General features: G+C 41.1%; 1 protein-coding gene across 2 annotated transcripts in view; it reads left to right on the top strand.

Annotated features, from left to right (window-relative positions):
* ITIH5 (inter-alpha-trypsin inhibitor heavy chain 5) overlaps nt 1-15644 on the top strand; it is a 222336-nt gene that overhangs the window by 19942 nt on the left and 186750 nt on the right. Inside the window, exons 2-3 of one of the 2 annotated variants that reach the window (XM_073619435.1) lie at nt 9023-9067; nt 11149-11312. In XM_073619435.1, the coding sequence (XP_073475536.1) occupies nt 9023-9067; nt 11149-11312 (209 nt within the window). Of the gene's footprint in view, nt 1-9022; nt 9068-11148; nt 11313-13052; nt 13650-15644 lie in introns of those variants that run through there. The other variant, XM_073619436.1, reaches the window with a different exon arrangement.

Below are 15644 nucleotides of genomic sequence, written 5' to 3'. Positions count from 1 at the left end.
AGAACCCCCAAACATTATATATATTTTTTTAGCAGAGAATCTAGAGAATAAAATGGCGATTGTTGCAATATTTTTTATCACACGGTATTTGTGCAGCGGTGTTTTAAACGCAAATTTTTGGAAAAGTGACACTTTCATGAATTTTAAAAAATCCAAACAGTAAAGTTACCCCAATTTTTTTGTATAATGTGAAAGATGATGTTACGCCGAGTAAATAGATACCAAACATGTCACCCTTTATAATTGCACGCACTCGTGGAATGGCGACGAACTACGGTACCTATGAATTTCCATAGGCGACGCTTTAAAAATGTTTTACGGTTACCAGGTTTGAGCTACAGAGGAGGTCTAGGGCTAGAATTATTGCTCTCGCTCTGACGATCGCGGCGATACCTCACATGTGTGGTTTGAACACCGTTTACATATGCGGGCGCGACTTCCGTATGCGTTTTCTTCGCTGCGCGAGCTCGCGGGGACAGGGGCACTTTAAAAAAAAAATTTTTTTTTTATTTATTTTATTTATTTCTGTACTTTATAAATTGTGTTTAAAAAATTTTTATTTTTTTTTACTTTTATTGCTGTCACAAGCAATGTAAACATCCCTTGTGACAGTAACAGGTGGTGACAGGTACTCTTTATGGAGGGATGGGGGGTCTAAAAGACCCCCCATCCCTCCTTTACACTTCAAAGTATTCAGATCGCCGAAAACGGCGATTCTGAATACTGTGTACTTTTTTAAATTCGGCGCCATTGGCAGCCGAGTAAACGGGAAGTGACGTCATGACGTCGCTTCCGCGTTTACAACGAGAAGGCTGGAACGAAGCCGCTCGCAGCTTCGTTCCAGCCCGCCCCCAGCCGCCGAAGGCAGCCGAATGGACACCGGGCCTCCCGATCGCACGGGAGGCCCGGTAACAGCGGCGGGAGGCGGCGGGGGGGGGGGATGTCCCCTCCTGCTCCTCCGGTATAACAACCGAGCGGCTTTTAGCCGCATCGGTTGTTATACACGGGTAGCCATTCGCCCGCTGTAAACAACGGTACCGGGATGATGCCTGCAGCTGCGGGCATCATCCGGTATAACCCCGGAAAGCCGAGTACGCATATCTGCGTACGGTCGGCGGGAAGGGGTTTTAAAGTGTTCCTGCTTTAAACGCACTGTAACTTGATGCTTTTGAATATAACATTTTACAACCTGTTATACAAAACCCAACAATGTTGAAAGTGATACCTGTGTGATATACAGCTCTTATTTGCTCAACTGAGACCACACTTGTCCAGTTAAAGCACATTTCCACATTTAATATTTAATTTGGTCCCCACTGATTTGTGTGCATGTAAAAGCATTGAAAGTAAAATTCAATTGTGTACATGCACTGACATATGAATCATATTCTGGATTACATTTTTCTATGATTAGATAAAAACAGTAACCTCTGATGGAGATGGGGCATGCATGAATGAGCCAGCTAAAAAGGCGCAATAAATAGACACTGCTGCTATAAACACAAATGCTCACTTGGTTAAAGCAGTAGGAAACCACGGCCTTGATAAAAAAAAAAATTAATCATGTGTGGAAGAATGAGCAGATACAGTATATACCCACCTGTCCTACTTCACTGGGGGCATTTCTTTTATTTTTCACACACATGTTAAAGGGTTAGTTCACCCTTACAAAAAAAAACTGCCTATGTAGATAAGGGGTGTCTGTAGATAAAAGGAAACTGTGCAGCTTTGGCCAAAGTTGGATAATGTCCTTGCTATAGTTGTAGGCCATTTGCGTACTCACTGACTTGCTAACTTCTAGGACATTGGTAAGGAAGGTTGCAAAGAAAGTCCTAGTGTTACTGCTCACCTTCACCATCTCAAATGCTAAGCTCAGAACGACTGTGTCAGGGAACAGAATTTGCATGTGAGGGGGTTTGAATCAGAAAAAGGGCTCACTCTTGATAGTGGAGGTGAGCAGTAACACTGGGCCTCTCTTAGCAACAGTCCTTAGCAATGTCCTAGAAGTATTCCAGTCAGGCTTCATGAGGTACATAAATTTCCTACAGCAGGGGTGGGAAACCTGCACCCGGCCTGCCACCGCTAGACATCTGACCTGTCAGTGCCCGTGATTAATTCACGGGCACCCAGCCCGCGGACATGTTCGCCGCTGTTCTCTTCATTGGACCCTCCATGCATTCACATGCATTGAATCCGGCCCTTAAGTGGAAAAAGGTTGCTGACCCCTGGCCTACAGAGTAAGGGCATTATTCAACTTTCGTCAAAGCTGCACAACTTGTTTTTATCTGCATAGGCATTTTTTTTGGTAAAGGTGAACTAATCCTTTAAAATCAGCATTTTTTGCTACAAAGTACTTTAAAATTCCAATTATATATTTTCTGAGAGCACAGGTCCTGTAGAATAAAATGATGGTAGTTAATTTTTTTTTCACACAATATTTGCGCAGCTGTTTATCAAATGCATTTATAGGAAAAAATACACCAAAATGAATTTTAGTGCAAAAAAAAGGAAGTGTGTTGAGTACATAGATACCAAAAATGTCAAGTCTTAAAATTGTCTGAATGAATGAAGCATAAGCCGGGTAATCCTTGAACTGAAGGTAGCAATCCTTCTCCAACAAAAAAACAGCGAGCAGCATAGTAGTGGCATCACCAAATATTACTTCCAACTCATGAGCCTAGCAGGGTCCTAAATGTTACAGTGCAGACATAAAGCTATAAGGCTCGAGGCAGAAGACATGCACTGCTATTTTTTCCAGAGGAATTTTAGTCAAATGGTATTGCTTAGACACAATTACCATTTCTAGATGTTCCCAATAAGACAGTAGGTATTCATCCTTTGGGTTTAGGTCCACTTTTTTTATTGTAATATAAAAATAACTATATAGAGTTAAGCTGGCCATACATAGATCGAAATTCAGCTGGTTCAGCAGGGACCAGCCAAATTTTGATCCATGCATGGCCGATCTACTTCTGTACAACCAGGCTGTTGGAAAAATGCTGTTCGATCAACGTAGCTGACGCCCCACCATCATGGCAGCGTGATTCCCCTATTCACCTTGAATGTGTTAATGGGGAATCTGGGTCAGTTTTCTTTTTTTTGTTCAATCCACTGATTGAATGAAAAAAACTGAATCATCTATGGGCTGCTTTAGGGTGGTATGCAGTTGTGTTGGAAATGTGGGGAGTTGTGTATATTGCAGGGTCATATTTTCACTTGACTATTCTTCTTGCTTTGACTTGTATGTGTAAGCCAAATATAGCTTACATAATAATTTAGTGAGCGAGACAGCGTTATGCCCGATGGTTTATAAACATTATGACAGATTATAATAAATTGCACATCTTTATTCACATGGTCTCTGTCTCCTTATTAAAATGAATACCTGTCACAAAGCAGGGAAATTCAAACTAAGCATATGATGAAAAAATGTAGGCAGAGGTTCCCATTAGAGAAAATCATGTGTTAAAATGTCTTGTTTTGAATTGTGTCTCTCTTTGTGTAGCCATCTTGCTGGATGCACGGGGAATTTTTTTGCATTTCTAGACCCATAGATATGGTCAGGGACGCTGTTAAAATAACCATGCCTACACCCCACCTACCCCCATGGGGTGCAGTGGAAAAACAGCACTGGCTTTATCCCCGAAACCCCGAAAATGAAAAAAAGTCTTTCCTCCGCTTCCACCCTCTGGGCCCTTCTGTTAACCTGTGTAAAGAGATATCCGCGCTTTATGACGATCGTTTCATCATAAATGACATCATCAGAGGTACGGTACCCCTGATGATGTCATTTATGATGAAACAATCGCCGGGACGGACATGCACACACGCTACTGCGCATATGCGATCGCTGTCTGGATTTTAAGGAAGTTTTAAGGAAGTGTTTGGATTGAGACATGCTCTAAGCTTGAACTTTTGCTATCCTGTGTATATGCACTGCTGCTAATAAACTGCAAAGAGGAGACAATATTATACAATGTGGAGTCTTTTTGTCTCTCTATATACTCCAGCTCTGTGGCTTTTCAAAAACACCACGCCCTGATATGCTGTGAATTTCCTGGTGTGTATCTTCTGATGCCACTGGGGAGAGACATCAGGACATTTTTTCTGTGGATCACAGATCCAACAAAGCTCTTTGCGACCTCCCTGAATAAGGATGGGTCGCTGGCTTTCTGGTAAGCCTTCATTTTATTTATGGTGATGAGTATCACGCTGCCAAGCATTTGATTGTCATTTTTAATACACCCCCTCTTCATGGTACTCCTTCTGATGAAAATCAGCTGCATATGAACTTTTCTTTTTCTTTTTCTTTGCACTTGTGATATTACATTGCACATATGTTGATGATTTATTTCATTTCAAACTACACTCAAACTACACTCACTACAATCATTGCACAATTGCACTTTATTATATTTGTTATAAGCACAATTGCACTATATATTATTTACATATTGGAGCTACATTGGCTTTTCTCCAATCAGCTGGTACCATTCCAGTCAGTAGACTGTCAGTAAAAATTAGGAACAATGGTCTGGTAACTACTTGACTGATTTCCCCCAGGACCCTCAGGTGCAAGCCATCTGGTCCCGTTGACTTATTAATGTTAAGTTTTCCGAGTCTATTTCTAATTCTGTCCTCTTTTAGCCATGAGGGTGCTTCCTGTGATATGTCATGAGGATAAACACTGCAGTTTTGATTACTGAAGCCCCCCGATTCCCTCATGAAGACTGAGGAGAAGAATAAATTCAATACCTTCATCTCCCCATCCTTTGTAACCAGATTTCCTTCCTCATTCTTTATGGGGCCAATATGGTCTGTCCTCCCTTTTTCACTGTTTATATACTTAACTGGTTCCCGACCGGCGCATGCCGATGTACATCGGCAGAATGGCACGGCTGGGCAAATGGGCGTACCCGTACGTCCCTTTAAATTTGCCGCCTTGCCATTGCGTGTGTGCCGCGTGCGGCGCGCGCCGGCCCGGGAGCTCCGTGAGTCGGGTCGCCGGTCCCGCGGACTCGATCGCTGCAGGGATACCTGCGATCGCCTCAAGGAGAGGAAGAACGGGGAGATGCTAATATACAAGCAGCTCCCCGTTCTGCCTAGTGACAGTGTCACTGATCTCTGCTCCCTGTGATCAGTGCATTTGTATAGCACTGAATTGCTGTATAAATGACAATGGTCCCAACAATGTGTCAAAAATGTCTGATGTGTCCGCCATAATGTCGCAGTCACGATAAAAATTGCTGATCGCCGCCATTACTGGTAAAAAAAAAAAAAATCAATAAAAATGCCATAAAACTATCCCCTATTTTGTAGACGCTATAATTTTTGCACAAACCAATCAATAAACACTTATTGCGATTTTTTTTTACCAAGAATATGTAGAAGAATACATATTGGTCTAAACTGAGGAAAAAAAAGTTTTATCAAATATTTTTGGGGGATATTTATTATAGCAAAAAGTAAAAACTAATGAGTTTTTTTCAAAATTGTCGCTATTTTTTTGTTTATGGCGCAAAAAATAAAAACCGCAGAGTTGATCAAATACCACCAAATGAAAGCTCTATTTGTGGGAAAAAAAGGACGTCAATTTTGTTTGGGAGCCACGTCACACGACCGAGCAATTGTCAGTTAAAGCGACGCAGTGCTGAATCGCAAAAAACGCTCTGTCAGAAAGGGGGTATATTCTTCCGGGGCTGAAGTGGTTAAAGCATTTCTTGGGATTTTTTTTGCTCTCCTCCTATGTGTGTTTTGTGTTCTATCTTAGCCGCCCTAATTGCACCCTTACATTTCTTGTTGCATTCTTTGTAAAGTTTGAATGCTGATCCCTCAGCCTTGCATTTTTTGAAGGCCTTCTTTTTGGCTTTTATATGCATTTTTACATTGGAGTTAAGCCATTCAGGACTTTCGTTTGCTCTTTTAAATTTCTTTCCTAATGGGATGTACTGGCTAATGCCCTTATTGAACCACTTGCTTACTGGGCACTTAAACCCCCCTCCTGTCCAGACCAATTTTCAGCTTTTAGTGCTGTCGCACTTTGAATGACAATGGTCATACAACACTGTATTCAAATGAAATTTTTAGAATTTTTTATCCCACAAATAGAGCTTTCTTTTGGTGGTATTTGATCACCTCTGCAGTTTTTTTTTTTTGTTAAAAAAATTGAAAAAGACCATATTTTTAAAAAAAAAAAATATATTTTTTTATATTTTGATATAAAATTTTGCAAACAGGTAATTTTTCTCCTTCATTGATGTATGCTGATGAGGCGGAACTGATGGGCACCGATAGGTGGCAGTGATGGGCACTGATGGGTGGCAAAAATGGCCACTGATAGCTTACACTGATGGCAGCACTGCTAGGTGGCACTGATGGCAGCACTGCTAGGTGGCACTGATTGGCACTACTGGTGGGCATTGATAGATGGCACTTGTGGGCATTGATAGGTGGCACTGCTGGGCACTGTGGGCACTGGCAGGTGGCAATTGCAGGTGGCACTGGTAGGGACAGATGAGGCAGATGTGCCTCCTTCCTTTTCGGGACCGATGTCCCTTTAACATAAGCTGGTGATCGGCTTTTTTTCCTTTAACAGAAGCCGGTGATCAGCTTTTTTTTCTCCTCACACTGTCAGTTACCAAGCTTTTTGTTTACATCATGTGATCAGCTGTCATTGGCTGACCACATGGTAAGGGGCCGGGATTGTCCCCTTACTCGGATCTGTGATCACTCGAGTCTCCGTGGTGCGCGCGGGGAGCGTGCACAGAGGAGGATGTCCTATGACAACCTCCTGGAAATTGAGGTCCACACTGGGGCTGTCATTCGGCTATGGCCCGGACCTCAAGTGGTTAATATGCTCTTAAAGCAAACCCATTTTTCCTCCGTGTTCTTTGTTACTAAGATTTTATCCCAATTTATATCTTCTAGCAAGGTTTGTAGTTTGGGGAAGTTTGCTCTTTTGAAATTCAATGTCTTTGTATTCCCCTTATGTTTCCTATTTGTGTGATTTATACTGAAGCTAATTGACCTGTGATTGCTGCTTCCTAAATTGCCCCGTATTTCCACATCTGTGGTCAGGTCTGTATTGTTGGTAATCATTAGGTCTTGTAACGCTTTGTTTCTAGTTGGTGGTAGTAAAATCCATTTATTCATTTAGGCAGAAATGAACACTAAAGCTGCCCTGGGCCCTTCTATTTAGCTAATGGGGCCTGGGCCCAGTACAACAGGACTGGTTGTACTGCCTTATCAGCAGCCCTAAATATGGTGGCTAAAGGTATATGCAGATTTTAACTTTTCTTGCCTTCAACTACTGTATTTTCTGATCTCCCCTAATGGCCTGTTAAGCCAATTATTTCACTAAAGGATGAAACATAAGCTTGCAGCAAAGTTCGAAATGTGTTTCACCTAAAACTTTTGCTTATGTGTTTTTTTATCATATACTCAGATTCAATTTTATAGATTTGTCTACTTTAAAGAACTGTGTTACACCTCTTAAAGTGTTACTAAACCCAGGAACCTGCATTCACTATATCTGGAAATGGAAATGCAATTATTTTAGTAAATATAAACTGCTAAATACCTTTTTCACCAGCAGTTAGAGCAGTCTTGTGACTTCTTTGAGTGTCTGGTTAAAGCTTGTAGGAGGAGTTTTCATTTTCCCACGATTATCCTATGAGAATGCAGGACCCCTGACCCTCTGACCGGACAGTGCTGATTGTCCCTGTGCTGATCACATGCACAAGAAAAAAACAGCCTCTTTTGCAATACACACAAAACTGAGCATGTGCAGCCTGTCCCCCGGCTCTGTAAATATCAGAAAATATATTGGAGTCAGTGGAAGAAGGAGATGATCAGAGAAGACAGGATCAAACAGTCATTTTACACAATGCAGAGGATTAACCCCTTAGGTTCCACAGTGAGTATAACAAGCATGCTTTACTGCATATACAGACTGATTTTACTGTTGTGGGTTTAGTAACACTTTAATTGTCAATGTGGAAAGAGAAGATACTCATACCCATATATCTCTAGTCAGATTTTTTTTATTGAGTTTTGGATAAAGTAGAGTAGGGATATGCAATTAGCGGCCCTTCAGCTGTTGCAAAACTACAAGTCCCATCATGCCTCTGGGTGTCATGCTTGTGTCTGTCAGAGTCTTGCTATGCCTCATGGGACTTGTAGTTCTGCAACAGCTGGAGGTCCGCTAATTGCATATCCCTGAAATAGAGAATGATTAATTTTTTTGCTGTCTTTGTCCTATAAATGAGTTTTCCCCTCAACCTGAAAGCCACGATAGGAATAAATCACCCCACAGTGAAGAGATTTCCAAGTAGACTGTTGTCACAACAAATGGTGTCCCAATAAGGAGATATTCCCTCTATGTCTGTACAAGTGACAAATTTTGGATTTGCGATCATTTTTTGTCCCAGTGACAATGGTGAAAAGAACAAATAAAGTGGATGAATCTCCTCAGTGGGGGAACATACAGCAGTATAAATCTGGTCATACCCTAGAAACTTTTTAAGCAAACATTTGTACGAACATTTGTAATAAAAAAAATTCTCAGTACATTCAATGACTTGACAAATGTTTGAAAATACTTTAAAATTGAACTTGCTTTTAACATTCAATGTTGGAACGAATGTAATTTCCAAACAATAACTACATTCGTTATTAGAAATTCCTTAGTTTGAGAGAAATTTCCCATCCTGCTCCTTCGAATTTTCTATGATGGTCAATAAAGAACATCATTTGATCCCACTAATGATTAGAAAATCAAACGTTCTTAAATTGAAAATTTTAAAACAAAATTCTACTAATATAGTATATAGACAGCCTAAAGGTGACAGGAGTTCTAATTCCTCCACTCCAAAACTAAAAATGTTATTGCTACAAATATACTTTTACACTGAATGCTTCTGTATTGTATAGCATTTATATGATATAAAAACAATATTACTATATGCAGTCATTTAAAAAAATATTTTTTAACATTTAATGTTTTGCTTTTCTCCTGCTGTAGGTTGCATCCCGAGTTCCAAGGCAAATTCCTTTTTCTTCAAGAAGAGTAAGTGCTACAATAACTCCATTCTTATACATTCATCTATCTGCTCTTCTATCCTATATGAAATGTAATTCCAGTGAACAACTAATGTCATTATTAACAAGCCAATTACTAATACACTTTAGCCCCTAGCAAACAGAATCAGTATCAGATATCATCTTTCATTAGCTTAGACTGCACTAAACTGTTGAAAACTGAAATTTGAGTAAACACTATGGATAACTGCGTGCAACAGCCCTTAGAACTCTGTTTATTAAAAATAATATGTGTGTGAGGGTCTTTCTAGTTGACTGAGAAACAACGTTAGAAATACCTAACTAAAATAAAATGAATGAATTCTCAGTATCAATGTTATTTGTTTCTGTTCATCAAGTTGTATTTTATAAGGGTGGGTATGCATAAGATTGTGCAGGGGTATTCCTGTTTATACCTAAAGCAAGCTTGGAATTTTATGTAGAATACATCTCCCATTACATTTCTGCATAGAGTATACTACATACCTCAGAAATTGCATCAAATCTATCCAAAAAGATCCCTTGACTGTACCTGCTGTCACTCCTCTATTGGTGCCTTTTTTCACATGTTTTGGACCTGCCCTAGGGTGGCCCAGTTCAAGACAGAGGTCTTTGACCTTCTTAATACACGTCTACAACTGTCCCTCCTGGTATCCCCTGATTAAGCTTTATTAGGCATTCAGGATGATGACCAGAGACCCAGGTATATAAAATTATTGGCCTCTTACCTACTGTATTATGCCAAAAAGGAAATCCTCTGCAGGTGGGCCTCTCCCTCCCCTCCCCTGTTGGCATTGTGGGTGTCTGCAATTAATGATGTGCTGCCTATGTACAAACTAACATATATTAGTAGAAATTCCAAAATAAACCTATACGTTAATCAGTGCAAATAATTTAGTGCAAATAATAAAATGTAAATGGTTTGCCATATTAAATATACAAAACAAGTGGCTAATGTGAAATACTTCAGTTGCTGCCTATCACTCAAAAGGGTTCACACTCACTTCAATATAAATCAACAAAATATATAGTGCAGTGCAACTAGCAACAATGTATCAAACATAAAAGTGAATACATATAAATAACTGTGCATCAATATGTTCTAAAGACAAAATTGCTACATTTAAATAAAGCAGTGGAGATCAGTCCAAAAAACAAGACACTTATTCATCATGAATTCCAGACCCAGGACGACACGTGTCTGGGAATAGGAGCCAGACTGTCGGCTTTTCACCCAGCGGTCATCTCTACTTGAAGTACATTAGGAGTTTCACACCTGTTTAAAACGCCAGCACGGTTGAGTGCCTTTTATGTGAATGTGCTACCTCTGATTTTTATCTGACATTAAATAATCCGACCGAGAGCACTAGATTTGTCTTTGTTTGATTTTGCATACCGCTGATCGAGAGCATGCAGCACTGACAGGAGGTGTTGGAGAGTAAGGAGCGGAGTGGGAGCTTTCATCTGAATTTACCCCCATTAGGGGACTGCTTTTTTAGACCCTCTGGTGAGCAACCATCCATTCACTGGTAGAGGATTATTGATGAGCACATTTGTTTTCTAACACAGAGGTGGAAGATCACAGTATTTTGTTTCAATTAACAGCACAATGAATTGTCAAGTCATTATAAGTGTCACCATCTTCTGTTGCATGTTCAGAGTCTCTGATCATCTTCTGTTTCATGTTCCGAGCTTCAAACCAACTTCTGTTGCATGTTCAGAGCTTCTAACCATCTTCTGTTGCATGTATAGAGCCCTGACCATCTTCTATTGAATGTTGCAATCTCTGACAATTTTTATAGCAATACATTCACTGAATATTTTGTGCAGCTCCTTAGAGGTGTCAGGGGCTACACCTGAGGCTCCCTATGTCAAGAAAATTGACAACCACTGCTATATACTATTGGATCCTAAGAAACACCTTGTCAACCCCTGTCTCTGCTTCCTCTTTTGCTATGACAATGAATCCACTTGTTTCTGGAGATGTTAGATGACTTTCACAATTCACAGCAATGCTTGGTTGAAAAATAATCTGGACATGACTTGATATACAACTTTTATTTTTTCCAGGAAATCAAGCCCTTGGTTTCTGAATTCACTGTGAAATCGACCATTATATCACGCTATGCATTTACTGCTGTGTCCTGCACCATGGTGAATCGGGCAGCTGAAGCTAAAGATGTTGTATTCCAGATGCAGATTCCAGCAGCAGCTTTTGTCTCCAACTTCACAATGTAGGTACTTACAAAAAAAAAAATGATTGTTCATCGAGAAATTTATTCTATGGCTGTGTGTCCAGATGCACAGCTAAAATGAAAAATTGTGTTTCTCTCTGAAACTGTTTAAGATAATTATTACCATGAAGCATGATCAATATGGTATTGAGGCTTATGTGGAAGAGAACACCAAAACTGATAAAAAAAATATATATAAAAAAAAAACCTGTAAAAATAAAATTAAAAAGTACTGACCCCCACATGTATTGTGTAGTACCATTTTTGTCAGTGATCATCTTTAGTAAGTTTACAGGATGATATTAAAGATTTCCACATTTGAGCCAAATTAACCATTCCTTCTAGACATTTAGATATCAAGGAATGGAATGGATATATAGGCTGTCATTGCTAATTTTCTTAATTTAAAGACGCTAGTTGCCTGGCTGGTAAATTTATTCATTGACTTCAGTACTTTCTGAGTCAGTGACTCAGAACAAGTATCCAAAATTAGGAAAATAGAATGGAAGTCAGAAGCCCTTATCTGCATATTTGGGTTAGTGACTCAGTATATTTAAAACCAGAGAGCCAGGATTGCACCCAGGCAACTCGAATTTTCAGAATGAGAGGTCAGCAAAGGCAACCTTCATAGCGTCCTTGTGACCAGTTTCTTGGATGTATTACATGTAATAAATTAAGGGTCAGTACCAGAGTCCCTAAGAGATAAAATAGACTGTTACCTCTTTAGCATCTACCAAAAACTGACATATATTTTTTGGTGGACCAGTGGCGGCTGGTGCTCAAAAGTTTTGGGGGGGGGGGCGCAAACAAACTGAAAAATTCGGAAAACAACCCCATCTATTGCAGCCTCACTGTGCCATCAATCACAGCCACTGTTCCATCAATCGCAGCCACTGTGCCAGCAATCGCTGCAATTGATGGCACAGTGGCTGCGATTGATGGCACAGTGGCTGTGATTGATGGCACAGTGGCTGCAATTGATGGCAGTGTGCCATCAATCGCAGCCACTCTGGCCATCAATTGCCGCCACTGTGCCATCAAACGCAGCCACTGTGCCATCAAACGCAGCCACTGTGCCCATCAATTGCCACCACTGTGCCATCAAATGCAGCCACTGTACCATCAAATGCAGCCACTGTACCCCATAAAATGCAGCCATTGTGCCCATCAATTGCCGCCACTGTGCCCATCAAACGCAGCCACTGTGCAATCAAACGCAGCTACTGTGCCATCAAAAGCAGCCACTGTGCCATCAAATGCAGCCACTGTGTCCCATAAAACGCAGCAAGTGTACCCATCAATTGCCGCCACTGTGCCATCAAACAAAGCCACTGTGCCCATCAATTGCTCCCACTCTGCCCCATCAAACGCAGCCACTGTGCCATATGAAATGCTGCCAGTGTGCCCCCCGCTGGCCCGCCATCTGCGCTTACCTGTCCTGGTGGGACAGCTCCTCAATGTCTTCTCCCATCCTCTCTTCCCATCCTCTGCTATGATTGGACGCCTGGCATCCAATCACAGCACCTGTCATTTCAGCCAATCAGGTGACGGGCAACAGATCCGAGCACCTAGGTGTATAAAAGTGTATGTGACTCCTGCGCTGTCAAAGGGTCTATACTAAGAGACACTGCTGCAACACCTGTGTAACTGATCCAGACAGAAAAGATGTAAATAAAGAAGTGATGGTGATTGCGCTGTGAAACAAAGTAGGGGGGGGGGGTGGGATAGGGAAGGGCTAAAATATACTAAATAGGAGTGTGGAGGTGAGAGCAGCAAACGATTAAGGTGAATATAACCAAAAATATGCTCAAATTTTACAGAATGTGTGATGTGATAAATAAATCCAAAACAATATGGAGGAATAAGACTGTGTGAAAAATAAATGGCAGGAAAATAGGTCAAATGCCTATATAATCATAAATACGAAAAGTCCAAAAATTAATAGTAAAATGGTGCAAAAATATCTGACACAAAAATGTAACATAAAAATTAACAAACAAAACTAAATGAGTCCATAAACCGTGAATATGAAACAGTCCCGAGCTCCTCTCCTGCCGTCAGATTGTGATTGTGACTGTCACAATCTGACGTCAGGAGAGGAGCTTGGCGCTTGTGGATGTTTCGATCTGCAGTTTTGTTTTTAAATGTGAGTTTTTCTATTTTCTTTAATAAAATCGGATTTCCATACGGGATTATGCTATGTATATCCTCTCTCTGTATTTTATTTATACTTACCACATCTGACGAGCATCCGTGAGCAGGAACTGACTGAAGCTACCAACAAGGGCATACGAACTCGGCGTTCATGGATATGTGCCTGCACTAATTTTAACAAACGTGAGTGCATCCCCTTTTGGTCTGTCCCTGTCTCACTGTGGTCATCACGAAGTCACACCATATACCGTATTTATCGGCATATAACACGCACTTTTTTCCCCTGAAAATCAGGGGAAAATCGTGGGTGCATGTTATAGGCCGATCCCCGCCAATTTTGTGTGATCGGAGCGATCGCGGCGATTGCCGCGATCGCCGCTGACATACACAGTCGTGTGTAAATTCAAATATGGCGCCGAGACCGCAGGGACTCGGCGGAGCCGAGATACACATACCCGAGAGTCCTCGGCTTTTCTAGGTGCCGCTTACAGCCCCGCCCAGTCCCGCCATTGGACCTGTGTGATGTCCATCATAGGGCGGGACTGGGCGGGACTGTAAGCGGCACCGAGAAAAGCCGAGGACTCTCGGGTATGTGTATCTCGGCTCCACCGAGTCCCTGCAGTCTCGGCGCCATATTTGAATTTATACACGGCTGTGTATGTCGGCGGCGATCACACAAGGCTGCACTGGGGCAAAGCTGCACTGGGGCAAGACTGCACTGGGGCAAGGCTGCACTGACAACGCTGCACTGGGGCAAAGCTGCACTGACAAGGCTGAAATGGACACTGGGGCAAGGCTGCACTGACAATTCTGCACTGGGGCAAAGCTGCACTGACAAGGCTGCACTGACAGTTCTGCACTGGGGCAAAGCTGCACTGACAAGGCTGCAATAGACACTGGAGCAAGGCTGCACTGACACTGACAAGGCTGCAGATGGACACCGATAACGCTGCATTGATGGGCATTTTAATGTAAGTTTTTCTTCCTTAAACTTTACTCCTAAAAGTTTTTTTCCTTAAAATTCCCTCCTAAACTTGGGGTGCGTGTTATACGCCGGCACGTGTTATACGCCGATAATTTTTTGTCATTTTTTTCTTGAATATCCATCACTGGGATCGCTCCAGGCATTGGATTGGATATCCTCTCAACTTTGCATCCATCAGCTTACCTGTGGCCTGCGATCAGCATATGCTGTACACCTTACAGCAGTAAGGTGAGCTGCTTGCAGACACAGAGATGCTATCACTGAAGATTTTTTCTGGTACAGAAAATTCAGGTTACCACAGATCAAGACACTGTTCGTGAGTACGAGTGCAAATTTAAATTCTTTTACATCTTTCTCCTATATATCTGTCCACATATTAATATATGTTTCATTGTTTCAATGCAGCTTAAATTGCATCGGACTCCTGATGATTGGTTATAAGCCAAGAAACGCGTTGAGTTAATAACTATTGATGCACATACCCATCTAGTATACAATGTATTCTTTCCTGTAACTGTACAACCAGTGTCTGTGTTACGCCTTTCAATATATTGTCTATAACATGTCGAAATGTTGCTTATGATGTTTTTATTCATGACTGTATTTGGTTCTAGGACCTATGTAATTAAATTTTTATACCATTATTACCTGGTTTACTTTCTGTGGATATAACTATGTATAGCACCTACCCCAGATACCATACTTCAGCATATACTACCCAGTTGACACTTCCACCAACATGCCTCATGCAAAGTCCTGCCTTTCTCCTCTATCTTTATTTGTTACCTAATTGGGATGGAGGCATGTTGGTGCATTCCTGTATAATTCTGTGGACAGGTCACACCCCTATTTTTTGACATTTAAAAAAGGGCTAGTTCTCTTTTTTTTACCAAACCCTGTATGTTTAAATATGTATTTGACTAAACTGATGTGTATACAGTATAGGTATATAAAAATAATGTGACTAATACTGCACCATATGATATGTCCCCCTATTATTCTCTGCAAATAGCTATTTTCCAACATCATTAACAAGCCAAGTGCTGTACATATAATAGGCATTGTTACGTTTCAACCAGCACAACCTACCATTAATAGATTATTGAAGAAAAAAACGTTTCTGCTTCTCACATACAAAAAAACCTGATATATCAAAGTATATGGCCATGGCTGACTTGACAGAAATGAACTTT

This window comes from Aquarana catesbeiana, linkage group LG03 (assembly GCF_042186555.1).
Source record: "Aquarana catesbeiana isolate 2022-GZ linkage group LG03, ASM4218655v1, whole genome shotgun sequence".
Lineage (NCBI taxonomy): Eukaryota > Metazoa > Chordata > Amphibia > Anura > Ranidae > Aquarana > Aquarana catesbeiana.
The sequence above is the reverse complement of the archived record's forward strand: the minus strand, read 5'-3'. Positions and strand labels throughout refer to the sequence as shown.